The sequence below is a fragment of the Dendrobates tinctorius genome, unplaced genomic scaffold, assembly GCF_039654945.1.
Source record: "Dendrobates tinctorius isolate UK_male_01 unplaced genomic scaffold, ASM3965494v1 ptg000124l, whole genome shotgun sequence".
Lineage (NCBI taxonomy): Eukaryota > Metazoa > Chordata > Amphibia > Anura > Dendrobatidae > Dendrobates > Dendrobates tinctorius.
Genome location: NW_027361792.1, coordinates 154,023 through 168,206, shown reverse-complemented (window position 1 = coordinate 168,206; position 14,184 = coordinate 154,023). Strand labels below are relative to the sequence as shown.

The window sequence follows — 14,184 nt, the reverse complement described above, 5'->3', positions numbered from 1 at the left end:
GCTCCATAGTGGGGACTGATAGGAGGGGGGATCCATGGTGGGGAATGATAGGAGGGGCTCCATGGTGGGGACTGATAGGAGGGGACTCCATGGTGGGGACTGATAGGAGGGGCTCCATAGTGGGGACTGATAGGAGGGGGGATCCATGGTGGGGACTGATAGGAGGGGGGATCCATGGTGGGGACTGATAGGAGGGGGCTCCATGGTGGGGACTGATAGGAGGGGCTCCATGGTAGGGACTGATAGGAGGGGGCTCCATGGTGGGGACTGATAGGAGGGGGCTCCATGGTGGGGACTGATAGGAGGGGGCTCCATAGTGGGGACTGATAGGAGGGGGGATCCATGGTGGGGACTGATAGGAGGGGGGATCCATGGTGGGGACTGATAGGAGGGGGGATCCATGGTGGGGACTGATAGGAGGGGGGATCCATGGTGGGGACTGATAGGAGGGGGCTCCATGGTGGGGACTGATAGGAGGGGGCTCCATGGTGGGGACTGATAGGAGAGTGACCTTGAAGTGACATCTGGTGGTCATAGCCGGTACTGCACACCTTCTGTACAGTGGGCGCCTCATGTACCCCTCTCCTCTGCCCAGTGTTATCAGATATAATAGTGGGCGATGCAGGAGCTCATGATCTTCAGCTATATCCTGCGGCCATCGCTGCCATTTTTTTCAGTGATGATTTGTGTGCAGAAATCTCTTCTCTCCCAAACCCCGGCCATTACAAATACTGCATATTTCCCGCATCAAACATGGCCGACTTGATGCTGCCCTTACATAAGATGGCGGCTCTCCACTTCCGTTCACTCTCACCTTGAAGCGGAAGTGCCAACGACAAAGATGGCGGTTACAGTCTCCGCGGGTTGCATTTAATACGCTCTGCCAGGATCATGAGTTTGCAGTCAGCGGCCACGCGAGTTTTATTCTACCCGACCCTGCTGTATAACGTCGTCATGGAGAAGATATCCCGACGGAAATGGTATGACAGGATCGACGAGGCCGTTATCCTTGGAGCGTTGCCCTTCCGAGGAATGAGCGACAAGGTAAGCGCGCATGCGCGGTGTGAGTGGCTTCTGCGACTGCGCAGTTGGGGATGTGGTTGTGGTGGAGTGTAGGTCCGCCATAAATGGCTCAAGGAGCCGTTCCTGTTCCAGCACAAGCACTGCATGGGAATATGGGCCATAAATGGCCTCCAGAGAGGAGTAGGCTTCCTGTGCATGGGAATATGGGCCATAAATGGCCTCCAGAGAGGAGTAGGCTTCCTGTGCATGGGAATATGGGCCATAAATGGCCTCCAGAGAGGAGTAGGCTTCCTTTGCATGGGAATATGGGCCGTAAATGGCCACCAGAGAGGAGTAGGCCTCCTGTGCATGGGAATATGGGCCATAAAGAGCCTCCAGAGAGGAGTAGGCCTCCTGTACATGGGAATATGGGCCGTAAATGGCCTCCAGAGAGGAGTAGGCCTCCTGTGCATGGGAATATGGGCCATAAATGGCCACCAGAGAGGAGTAGGCCTCCTGTGCATGGGAATATGGGCCATAAAGAGCCTCCAGAGAGGAGTAGGCCTCCTGTACATGGGAATATGGGCCGTAAATGGCCTCCAGAGAGGAGTAGGCCTCCTGTGCATGGGAATATGGGCCATAAATGGCCACCAGAGAGGAGTAGGCCTCCTGTGCATGGGAATATTGGCCATAAATGGCCACCAGAGAGGAGTAGGCCTCCTGTGCATGGGAATATGGGCCGTAAATGGCCACCAGAGAGGAGTAGGCCTCCTGTGCATGGGAATATGGGCCATAAAGAGCCTCCAGAGAGGAGTAGGCCTCCTGTGCATGGGAATATTGGCCATAAATGGCCACCAGAGAGGAGTAGGCCTCCTGTGCATGGGAATATTGGCCATAAATGGCCACCAGAGAGGAGTAGGCCTCCTGTGCATGGGAATATGGGCCATAAAGAGCCTCCAGAGAGGAGTAGGCCTCCTGTGCATGGGAATATGGGCCGTAAATGGCCACCAGAGAGGAGTAGGCCTCCTGTGCATGGGAATATGGGCCATAAATGGCCACCAGAGAGGAGTAGGCCTCCTGTGCATGGGAATATTGGCCATAAATGGCCACCAGAGAGGAGTAGGCCTCCTGTGCATGGGAATATGGGCCGTAAATGGCCACCAGAGAGGAGTAGGCCTCCTGTGCATGGGAATATGGGCCGTAAATGGCCACCAGAGAGGAGTAGGCCTCCTGTGCATTGGAATATTGGTCATAAATGGCCACCAGAGAGGAGTAGGCCTCCTGTGCATGGGAATATTGGCCATAAATGGCCACCAGAGAGGAGTAGGCCTCCTGTGCATGGGAATATGGGCCATAAATGGCCACCAGAGAGGAGTAGGCCTCCTGTGCATTGGAATATTGGCCATAAATGGCCACCAGAGAGGAGTAGGCCTCCTGTGCATTGGAATATTGGCCATAAATGGCCACCAGAGAGGAGTAGGCCTCCTGTGCATGGGAATATGGGCCATAAATGGCCACCAGAGAGGAGTAGGCCTCCTGTACATGGGAATATGGGCCATAAATAGCCTCCAGAGAGGAGTAGGCCTCCTGTACATGGGAATATGGGCCATAAATGGCCACCAGAGAGGAGTAGGCCTCCTGTGCATGGGAATATGGGCCATAAAGAGCCTCCAGAGAGGAGTAGGCCTCCTGTACATGGGAATATGGGCCGTAAATGGCCTCCAGAGAGGAGTAGGCCTCCTGTGCATGGGAATATGGGCCGTAAATGGCCTCCAGAGAGGAGTAGGCCTCCTGTGCATGGGAATATGGGCCATAAAGAGCCTCCAGAGAGGAGTAGGCCTCCTGTACATGGGAATATGGGCCATAAAGAGCCTCCAGAGAGGAGTAGGCCTCCTGTACATGGGAATATGGGCCATAAATGGCCTCCAGAGAGGAGTAGGCCTCCTGTGCATGGGAATATGGGCCGTAAATGGCCTCCAGAGAGGAGTAGGCCTCCTGTGCATGGGAATATGGGCCGTAAATGGCCACCAGAGAGAAGTAGGCCTCCTGTGCATTGGGAATATGGGCCATAAATGGCCACCAGAGAGGAGTAGGCCTCCTGTGCATTGGGAATATGGGCCATAAATGGCCACCAGAGAGGAGTAGGCCTCCTGTGCATTGGGAATATGGGCTATAAATGGCCACCAGAGAGGAGTAGGCCTCCTGTGCATTGGGAATATGGGCCATAAATGGCCACCAGAGAGGAGTAGGCCTCCTGTGCATGGGAATATGGGCCGTAAATGGCCTCCAGAGAGGAGTAGGCCTCCTGTGCATGTGAATATGGGCCATAAATGGCCTCCTGAGAGGAGTAGGCCTCCTGTGCATTGGGAATATGGGCCGTAAATGGCCTCCAGAGAGGAGTAGGCCTCCTGTGCATGGGAATATGGGCCGTAAATGGCCTCCTGAGAGGAGTAGGCCTCCTGTGCATTGGGAATATGGGCCGTAAATGGCCACCAGAGAGGAGTAGGCCTCCTGTGCTGCCTGTGATTGTCACCAGCTGTATGTGGAGGTATTTTCTGCAGGTTTCTCACACTCTGCACTCCACTGTCGCGTGGTGACCCGCACGATACCGCCATTGCTACAAGCAACAACAAAAAAAATCCAACTGAGCACGGCATTCCGGGGTTTCCTTGTCGTGTCAGCAAGGGAGAACGTTGCCATCACAGTCACCAAAATTGTTCTTCAGTTTGAGGAAAAAATACTCAGACCCCGGTGATTTACTGTGAGCCCATCTTGTCTGGGTCAGGGGTCTCACACTCGGTTATATGCGCAGCACATAGAAAAAAATGTGAATTTGGGGGACCGAGATGACATTTTCAGTGATAATTGGTTTTTCTGGGCCCCGTCTTGTAGCAGTCGCGCCCCATCCTGGGCCCCGTCTTGTAGCAGTCGCGCCCCATCCTGGGCCCCATCTTGTAGTAATTTCCTCAGTTCTGCCAAACTTCACCTACACATTAAAAAAAATCCTTCTCACCTGACCTCGCTCCCTCAGCGAGCAGCGTCCTCTTCTCCTCCACAGCCTGGACGGCGGATGGCAGTGACGGTATACACTGTCCTCGCTGGCCTCTGATTGGTCAGGGGCTAGTATTGGTATTGTGGCACAGAGATCTGTCTGCCGCTCAGTACATTTCAATAGAATGTGCATCCAAGGGCGCGCAGTCAATTGAAAAAAATCACTGATGTTGGCGGCTGCCAGGAACGGGCCGCAGTCATCACTGGATCTCTGGTGCCTGTGGGACGCATGCGGCCCATGGGCCGAGTGTTTGAGACCCCTGGTCCAGTTATAGTTTTAAAGAGGCCATGTAGCTTTTATTTTACTCCTGCTTCTCTACTATTCAGGCTCCAGAGATGCGGGCATTTTCACTGGCTACTAATTGTTATGGGCTTTCCAAATGGGTCATGGATAAAGGGGTAATTATGTAGCACCGTCTAAAGACACGCCCCTGAGGATCCTGTTAGCCACACCTCTTTAGTATAAACAGACAAATTGGCGCCACACAAAAAGTCCAGATCTCTAGAACTGTATGGCAGATTTCAAAAATAAAAAAAACCCCAGAATATTCAGGAGAGTTGGGAATAACAAGAGTAAAAAAGGGCCCTTTTCACCTGGTGACGGGTCCTCTTTAAGGTTTGTATTTGCTTCATCGGCGCCGTGGCCTCTGCGCTGCTGGGGTCATTTCCACCTTCGGTTCTTTGTATTTGCTAATGACAGTGACGTCTTTTGCAGTTAATTAAAGAAGAGAACGTACGTGGAGTCATCACTATGAATGAAGAATATGAAACCAGACTCCTCAGCCCCTCGTCTCAGGTGCGTCTGTCCTGAAATCAGTAAGGTATGACCAAGCGCTGGGACCCCCACTAATCCTGAGAGCGGAGGGGACGTCGCTGTGCATCGTCTGCAGTGCTTATCCCCTGCGCAGTCCGGAGCAGTCTCCTGTACAGTGGGAAACACGGGAGCACTGAACAGTGGGGAAGAGAAGTATTTGATCCACTGCTGATTTTGCACATTTCCCCCCTACACGGAATGGAGAGGTCTGTAATTTTTCTCGTGGGTACACTTCACCTGTGAGAGACAGAGTCTAACAATAAGATTCAGAAGATCACATTGTATGACTTTTACATAATTAATTTGCATTTTATCGCATGAAATAAGTATTTGATACAATAATATTTGGTGCAGAAACCTTGTTTGCAGTTACAGAGGTCAGATGTTTCCTGTAGTTCTTGATCAGGTTGGCACACTCTGCAGCAGGGATTTTGGCCCCCTCCTCCATACAGATCTTCTCCAGATCTTTCAGGTTTCTCGGCTGTCACTGGACAACATTGAGTTTCAGCTCCTCCAAAGATGTCCTATTGGGTTCAGGTCTGGAGACTGGCTAGGCGACTCTAGGACCTTGAAATGCTTCTTGCGTATCTGCTCCTTAGCTGCCCTGGCTCTGTTTCGGGTCATTGTCATGCTGGAAGACCCAGCCACGACCCATCTTCAATGCTCTTACTGAGGGAATGAGGTTGTTGGCCAAAATCTCGCAATACATGACCCCATGCAACCTCCCTTCACTACGGTGCAGTCGTCTTAACCCTTTTATAGAAAAGCACCCCCAAAGTATGATGTTTCCCCCACTATGCTTCACGGTTGGGATGGTGTTCTTGGGGTTGTTCTCATCCTTCTTCATCTTCCTCCAAACATGGCGAGTGGAGTTGATACCAAGAAGTTCTATTTTGGTTTCATCTGACCACATGACCTTCTCCCATGCTTCCTCTGGTTCATCCAGATGGTCACTAGTGAACTTCAAACAGGCCTGGACATGTGCTGGCGCGGGCAGGGGGACCTAGGTTGCCCTGCAGAATTTTAATCCATGATGGAGTAGTGTGTCACTAGCGGTAATGTTTGAGACTGTGGTCCGAGCTCTCTCCAGGTCATTGACCAGGGCCTCCCGTGTAGTTCTGGGCTGATTCCTGACCTTTCTCATAATCATCCTTACCCCACGGGGCGAGATCTTGCATGGAGCCCCAGACCGAGGAAGATTGACAGTCACCTTGTGTTTCTTCCATTTTCTAATATTGTTGCCTTCTCATCAAGCTGCTTACCCATTGTCCTGTAGCCCATCCCAGCCTTATGCAGGTCTACAATTTTGTCACTGGTGTCCTTAGACAGCTCTTTGGTCTTGGCCATGGTGGAGAGGTTGGCGCTTGATTGTGTGGACAGATGTATTTTATACGGGTAACAAGATCAAACAGGTGCAATTAATCCAGGTAATGAGAGCAGACTAGAAGGCTTCTTATAGAAAACTAAGGGTCAGTAAATGCTGTGGGTTGGGCGCTGCGTACATCCGCAGCGGCCAGATTTTAAAACATAGTGATTGGGATTTCAAGAAATCCTATGCCCACTATGCATGCTCCGACACCCGCGGCTTCCCTGCGAAGACTGACATGCAGTGCGTTTTTCCAGACCGCAGCATGTCTATTTATCTTGCGGAGACGCTCAATCTATGGATAGGCGGTGGGGATTTCGCACGGTTCAGTGAACACATACGGAATCACCTGCATCCAAAGCGCTGCCGGTTACTGACCGTGTGGACATAGCCTATCAGGTCTGTGAGAGCCAGGATTCTCACTGGTTGGTCGGTGATCAAATGCTTATTTCATGCAAAAAACATATTAATTATGTAACAATCCTACAATGTGATTTTTCTGTTTTTTATTGTTAGATTTCGTCTCTCTCAGGTGAAGTGTACCTATGATAAAAATTACAGACCTCTCCGTTCTTGGTAAGTGGGAAAATGTGCAATATCAGCAGCGTATAAAATACTTATTTTCACCCCTGTCTGCACTGTATCCCTTGCACAGTCGTGTCGGCTGCAGTCTCCTGTACAGTTGGATACACTGGAGCACTGCTCTGCATCCTCTTGCACAGTCAGGGTGCACTCTCTGCACTGTATCCCTTGCACAGTCGTGTCGGCTGCAGTCTCCTGTACAGTTGGATACACTGGAGCACTGCTCTGCATCCTCTTGCACAGTCAGGGTGCACTCTCTGCACTGTATCCCCTGCACAGTCGTGTCGGCTGCAGTCTCCTGTACAGGTGGATACACTGGAGCACTGCTCTGCATCCTCTTGCACAGTCAGGGTGCACTCTCTGCCCTGTATCCCCTGCACAGTCGTGTCGGCTGCAGTCTCCTGTACAGGTGGATACACTGGAGCACTGCTCTGCATCCTCTTGCACAGTCAGGGTGCACTCTCTGCCCTGTATCTCCTGCACAGTCGTGTCGGCTGCAGTCTCCTGTACAGTTGGATACACTGGAGCACTGCTCTGCATCCTCTGCACAGTCTAGGCACGCTCTCTGCACTGTATCCCCTGCACAGTCGTGTCGGCTGCAGTCTCCTGTACAGGTGGATACACTGGAGCACTGCTCTGCATCCTCTTGCACAGTCAGGGTGCACTCTCTGCCCTGTATCCCCTGCACAGTCGTGTCGGCTGCAGTCTCCTGTACAGTTGGATACACTGGAGCACTGCTCTGCATCCTCTGCACAGTCTAGGCACACTGTCTGCACTGTATCCCCTGCACAGTCGTGTCGGCTGCAGTCTCCTGTACAGTTGGATACACTGGAGCACTGCTCTGCATCCTCTGCACAGTCTGGGCACACTGTCTGCACTGTATCCCCTGCACAGTCGGGTCGGCTGCATTCTCCTTTACAGTTGGATACACTGCAGCACTGCTCTGCATCCTCTGCACAGTCTAGGCGCACTCTCTGCCCTGTATGCCCTGCAGTGTTGGGTCGGCTGCAGTCTCCTGTACAGTTGGATACACTGGAGCACTGCTCTGCATCCTCTGCACAGTCTGGGCGCACTGTCTGCACTGTATCCCCTGCACAGTTGGGTCGGCTGCATTCTCCTGTACAGTTGGATACACTGGAGCACTGCTCTGCATCCTCTGCACAGTCTGGGCGCACTGTCTGCACTGTATCCCCTGCACAGTCGTGTCGGCTGCATTCTCCTGTACAGTTGGATACACTGGAGCACTGCTCTGCATCCTCTGCACAGTCTGGGTGCACTCTCTGCACTGTATCCCCTGCAGTGTCGGGTCGGCTGCATTCTCCTGTACAGTTGGATACACTGGAGGAATGCTCTGCATCCTCTGCACAGTCTGGGTGCACTCTCTGCACTGTATCCCCTGCACATTAGGGTCGGCTGCATTCTCCTGTACAGTTGGATACACTGGAGCACTGCTCTGCATCCTCTGCACAGTCTAGGCGCACTCTCTGCCCTGTATGCCCTGCAGTGTTGGGTCGGCTGCAGTCTCCTGTACAGTTGGATACACTGGAGCACTGCTCTGCATCCTCTGCACAGTCTGGGCGCACTGTCTGCACTGTATCCCCTGCACAGTTGGGTCGGCTGCATTCTCCTGTACAGTTGGATACACTGGAGCACTGCTCTGCATCCTCTGCACAGTCTGGGTGCACTCTCTGCACTGTATCCCCTGCAGTGTCGCGTCGGCTGCAGTCTCCTGTACAGTTGGATACACTGGAGCACTGCTCTGCATCCTCTGCACAGTCTGGGCACACTGTCAGCACTGTATCCCCTGCAGTCGGGTCGGCTGCATTCTCCTGTACAGTTGGATGCACTGCTCTGCATCCTCTGCACAGTCTAGGCGCACTCTCTGCCCTGTATGCCCGGCAGTGTCGGGTCGGCTGCAGTCTCCTGTACAGTTGGATACACTGGAGCACTGCTCTGCATCCTCTGCACAGTCTGGGCGCACTCTCTGCCCTGTATCCCCTGCACAGTCGTGTTGGCTGCAGTCTCCTGTACAGTTGGATACACTGGAGCACTGCTCTGCATCCTCTGCACAGTCTGGGCACACTGTCTGCACTGTATCCCCTGCACAGTTGGGTCGGCTGCATTCTCCTGTACAGTTGGATACACTGGAGCTCTGCTCTGCATCCTCTGCACAGTCTGGGTGCACTCTCTGCACTGTATCCCCTGCAGTGTCGTGTCGGCTGCATTCTCCTGTACAGTTGGATACACTGGAGCACTGCTCTGCATCCTCTGCACAGTCTGGGTGCACTCTCTGCACTGTATCCCCTGCACAGTCGTGTCGGCTGCAGTCTCCTGTACAGTTGGATACACTGGAGCACTGCTCTGCATCCTCTGCACAGTCTGGGTGCACTCTCTGCACTGTATCCCCTGCAGTGTCGGGTCGGCTGCAGTCTCCTGTACAGTTGGATACACTGGAGCACTGCTCTGCATCCTCTGCACAGTCTGGGCACACTGTCAGCACTGTATCCCCTGCACAGTCGGGTCGGCTGCATTCTCCTGTACAGTTGGATGCACTGCTCTGCATCCTCTGCACAGTCTGGGTGCACTCTCTGCACTGTATCCCCTGCACAGTCGTGTCGGCTGCAGTCTCCTGTACAGTTGGATACACTGGAGCACTGCTCTGCATCCTCTGCACAGTCTGGCTGCACTCTCTGCACTGTATCCCCTGCAGTGTCGGGTCGGCTGCAGTCTCCTGTACAGTTGGATACACTGGAGCACTGCTCTGCATCCTCTGCACAGTCTGGGCACACTGTCAGCACTGTATCCCCTGCACAGTCGGGTCGGCTGCATTCTCCTGTACAGTTGGATGCACTGCTCTGCATCCTCTGCACAGTCTGGGTGCACTCTCTGCACTGTATCCCCTGCACAGTCGTGTCGGCTGCAGTCTCCTGTACAGTTGGATACACTGGAGCACTGCTCTGCATCCTCTGCACAGTCTGGCTGCACTCTCTGCACTGTATCCCCTGCACAGTCGTGTCGGCTGCAGTCTCCTGTACAGTTGGATACACTGGAGCACTGCTCTGCATCCTTTGCACAGTCTGGCTGCACTCTCTGCACTGTATCCCCTGCACAGTCGTGTCGGCTGCAGTCTCCTGTACAGTTGGATACACTGGAGGAATGCTCTGCATCCTCTGCACAGTCTGGGTGCACTCTCTGCACTGTATCCCCTGCAGTGTCGGGTCGGCTGTAGTCTCCTGTACAGTTGGATACACTGGAGCACTGCTCTGCATCCTCTGCACAGTCTGGGTGCACTCTCTGCACTGTATCCCGTGCACAGTCGTGTCGGCTGCAGTCTCCTGTACAGGTGGATACACTGGAGCACTGCTCTGCATCCTCTGCACAGTCTGGGCACACTGTCAGCACTGTATCCCCTGCACAGTCGGGTCGGCTGCATTCTCCTGTACAGTTGGATGCACTGCTCTGCATCCTCTGCACAGTCTGGGTGCACTCTCTGCACTGTATCCCCTGCACAGTCGTGTCGGCTGCAGTCTCCTGTACAGTTGGATACACTGGAGCACTGCTCTGCATCCTCTGCACAGTCTGGCTGCACTCTCTGCACTGTATCCCCTGCACAGTCGTGTCGGCTGCAGTCTCCTGTACAGTTGGATACACTGGAGCACTGCTCTGCATCCTTTGCACAGTCTGGCTGCACTCTCTGCACTGTATCCCCTGCACAGTCGTGTCGGCTGCAGTCTCCTGTACAGTTGGATACACTGGAGGAATGCTCTGCATCCTCTGCACAGTCTGGGTGCACTCTCTGCACTGTATCCCCTGCAGTGTCGGGTCGGCTGTAGTCTCCTGTACAGTTGGATACACTGGAGCACTGCTCTGCATCCTCTGCACAGTCTGGGTGCACTCTCTGCACTGTATCCCGTGCACAGTCGTGTCGGCTGCAGTCTCCTGTACAGGTGGATACACTGGAGCACTGCTCTGCATCCTCTGCACAGTCAGGGTGCACACTCTGCACTGTATCCTGTGCACAGTCGTGTCGGCTGCAGTCTCCTGTACAGTTGGATACACTGGAGCACTGCTCTGCATTCTCTGCACAGTCTGGGTGCACTCTCTGCACTGTATCCCCTGCAGTGTCGGGTCGGCTGTAGTCTCCTGTACAGTTGGATACACTGGAGCACTGCTCTGCATCCTCTGCACAGTCTGGGTGCACTCTCTGCACTGTATCCCCTGCAGTGTCGGGTCGGCTGCAGTCTCCTGTACAGTTGGATACATTGGAGGACTGCTCTGCATCCTCTGCACAGTCTAGGCGCACTCTCTGCACTGTATCCCCTGCACAGTTGGGTTGGCTGCAGTCTCCTGTACAGTTGGATACACTGGAGCACTGCTCTGCATCCTCTGCACAGTCTGGGTGCACTCTCTGCACTGTATCCCCTGCAGTGTCGGGTCGGCTGCAGTCTCCTGTACAGTTGGATACATTGGAGGACTGCTCTGCATCCTCTGCACAGTCTAGGCGTGCTCTCTGCACTGTATCCCCTGCACAGTTGGGTCGGCTGCAGTCTCCTGTACAGTTGGATACACTGGAGCACTGCTCTGCATCCTCTGCACAGTCTGGGCGCACTCTCTGCACTGTATCCCCTGCACAGTCGGGTCGGCTGCAGTCTCCTGTACAGTTGGATACACTGGAGCACTGCTCTGCATCCTCTGCACAGTCTGGGCGCACTCTCTGCACTGTATCCCCTGCACAGTTGGGTCGGCTGCAGTCTCCTGTACAGTTGGATACACTGGAGCACTGCTCTGCATCCTCTGCACAGTCTGGGCGCACTCTCTGCACTGTATCCCCTGCACAGTCGGGTCGGCTGCATTCTCCTGTACAGTTGGATACACTGGAGCACTGCTCTGCATCCTCTGCACAGTCTGGGCGCACTCTCTGCACTGTATCCCCTGCACAGTTGGGTCGGCTGCAGTCTCCTGTACAGTTGGATACACTGGAGCACTGCTCTGCATCCTCTGCACAGTCTGGGCGCACTCTCTGCACTGTATCCCCTGCACAGTCGGTCGGCTGCAGTCTCCTGCTGGATGGGCTGAGTGCTCTACCAGCCTCGCATCCCCATCATTCTCAGGATCAGTACTCCCTGTTACAAAATGTTCGGACCCCCGGACTCTGCTCCATTCATTCTCTCTGGAGCTGCTGGAGACAGCAGGGTGCAGCGCGTAGAGCGTGAATGCAGCGGCGCTCGAGCATGTGTACCACTCGATTCTACTGGGACAAAAGAGTCCTGCTCTGCCAGATGGTGCAGGTCCCAGGGGTCGGACCTCCATCGATCAATAACGTATCCCTTATCCTATGGATGTCTTCTCTTCACCCTTGACTTTGCCCCCCACATATTAGTCTGCTATCCACTTGTACCCCTCCATGCGTTTCTCAATCGCTCTTCTCTTTCCAGGAGTGGGAAGCTTTGGGGGTGGAACAGCTGAGGCTCAGCACCGTTGACTTCACCGGGGTTCCCACCCTCGAGCACCTACAGAAGGGGGTAGAGTTTGTTCACAAGCATAGGACAATGGGCAACAGCGTCTACATCCACTGTAAGGCCGGCCGCTCCCGCAGCGCCACAATGGTGGCTGCTTACCTGATAGAGGTAAGACCTGCCACTAATCCCGGATTTATCCCATTAGGGTCCTCATTACATTAATGCTCACCTCTCTACACAATGGCCTCCGAAAGTATTCACTCCCTTGGCTTTTTACCTGTTTTGTTGCGTTAAAACCTGTGTAAATATTTTGTAATCAGATTTGCGTGTGACGCGTCAGCACTAGAAATATACGACTACAAGAAACCAAAAACTCTATGGAGCCGGCCTTTATGGAAGAGAGGGCAGAAAACACCCTTTACTTGCACACAATAATAGTAAGGGTCGCTTTGAGTTTGTCAAAACACGTGTTGGGGGCGTCTCCCCAAGTGTATGGAGGAAGGTGGTATGGTCACATGAGACAAAAATTGAACTTTTTGGCCACCAAGGTAAACTCTATGTCTGGTGGCAAACCAACACAGATCATCACCCCAAGAACACCATCCCCACAGTGAAACATGGTGGCAGCATCATGCTGTTGGGAGGTTTCTAGGCAGCAGGGACAGGGAAAAGGGTCAGAGTTGAGGGGAAGATGGATGGTGAGAAACACAGAATATTGTAGAGCAAAACCTGTTTCAGTCAGTGATGTGAGACTGGGCCTGGGACCTTCCAACAAGGCAATGACCCAAAGCGTATACTGCTAAAGCAACACGGGAGGGGTGTAAGGGGAAACTTGTAAATGTTCTGGAGCGGCCGAGTCACAGCCCAGACCTTAGTCCAGTGGAGAATCTGTGGTCATAAGTGAAGATCGCTGTTCACCAGAGGAAACATCTAGCCTGAAGGAGCTGGAGCAGTTCTGCCTTGAGGAATGGGCAAAAATCCCAGTGGAAAGTTCATAGCGACTGCAGCTGTAATTATTTCAAAAGGAGGATCTACAAAGTTCTGAGTTTAGGGGGAGTGAATAGTTATGCACACTGAAGTTTTCAGTTATTTTGTCCTATTTGTTGTTTGCTTCACAAAAAGAAAACCCAATGTTCACAGTTGTCGGTATGTAATTTACATGAACTGATGTAAACCCTAAAAAAAGTCAAATTCCAGGTTGCGAGGTAGCAAAACACATAAAAATGACAAAGGGGGTGAATACATTCACAAGCCACTGTATATCCTTTGGCAATACGACATGAGTCCTGATTACAGCAGCCATCATAGTAACCCCGCATATTACATCTCAGGAATATACCTTGTGCTAGACGATGAATTTGATAAGCTTTCCTTGCAGCCGCCTGGCATTGAGCGCTATCGGTTACTGTTTTCTCAGATTGCACACTGGATTCTGTACGTTACGATTCTGGAGCACTGCCACCATTTTTTGTTTTTTTTATTCTTGCAGAGATATAAGTGGAAACCGGATGTTGCCGGCGCCTTCATAGCAGAAATCCGTCCCCATATCCTGATCCGCAGTCGGCAGCACCAAATGCTGGAGAGGTTCTATCTCTTAGTGACTAATTCGGACTCTCCGGGACATGGAGGGTGACACAACGCTGAACTTTTCTAGAGTTGATTTTCTAAATAAACGTGTTTCTGGGTCCACGTGTGCCTGTCGTGTATGTGTGTATTGTACATGTGGTGCAGATCTATAGACGGTCCGTCTGGCTGTCATTTCTCACCTTCTGGCACCACCTTCCTCCCTACACTGGATGTTACGTGCGACCTGTTCCACATCCTTCCCGGTACAATGCATTTTCTGCATATATCTGCTGACAAATCTGAATACCTGACCCCACAATTACCCGACGACTGTGGTGTCCACT

General features: G+C 52.8%; 1 protein-coding gene across 2 annotated transcripts; it reads left to right on the top strand.

The window, feature by feature from the left end:
- The first annotated feature begins 781 nt into the window (after positions 1-781).
- Positions 782-13,963, top strand: PTPMT1 (protein tyrosine phosphatase mitochondrial 1). Of its 2 annotated transcripts, XM_073541561.1 has the most exons (4): positions 792-1,044; positions 4,769-4,849; positions 12,251-12,442; positions 13,764-13,963. In XM_073541561.1, exons 1-4 carry the CDS (start codon positions 892-894, stop codon positions 13,905-13,907), a joined length of 570 nt encoding a protein of 189 aa, XP_073397662.1. In that variant the 5' UTR covers positions 792-891; the 3' UTR covers positions 13,908-13,963. The 2 variants fall into 2 exon arrangements, with proteins under 2 accessions (XP_073397663.1, XP_073397662.1); XM_073541562.1 differs by lacking the exon at positions 4,769-4,849 and having other exon boundaries at positions 782-1,044.
- The last annotated feature ends 221 nt before the right edge of the window (positions 13,964-14,184 follow it).

What these genes read in the sequence shown, in the direction of transcription:
- PTPMT1 (XM_073541561.1), top strand. Translation starts at nt 892, where the DNA reads ATGAGTTTGCAGTCAGCGGCCACGCGAGTTTTATTCTACCCGACCCTG. An exon ending in TCCGAGGAATGAGCGACAAG is followed by an intron (nt 1,045 to 4,768) that starts GTAAGCGCGCAT and finishes CGTCTTTTGCAG; the next exon opens with TTAATTAAAGAAGAGAACGT. An exon ending in TGGCTGCTTACCTGATAGAG is followed by an intron (nt 12,443 to 13,763) that starts GTAAGACCTGCC and finishes TTATTCTTGCAG; the next exon opens with AGATATAAGTGGAAACCGGA.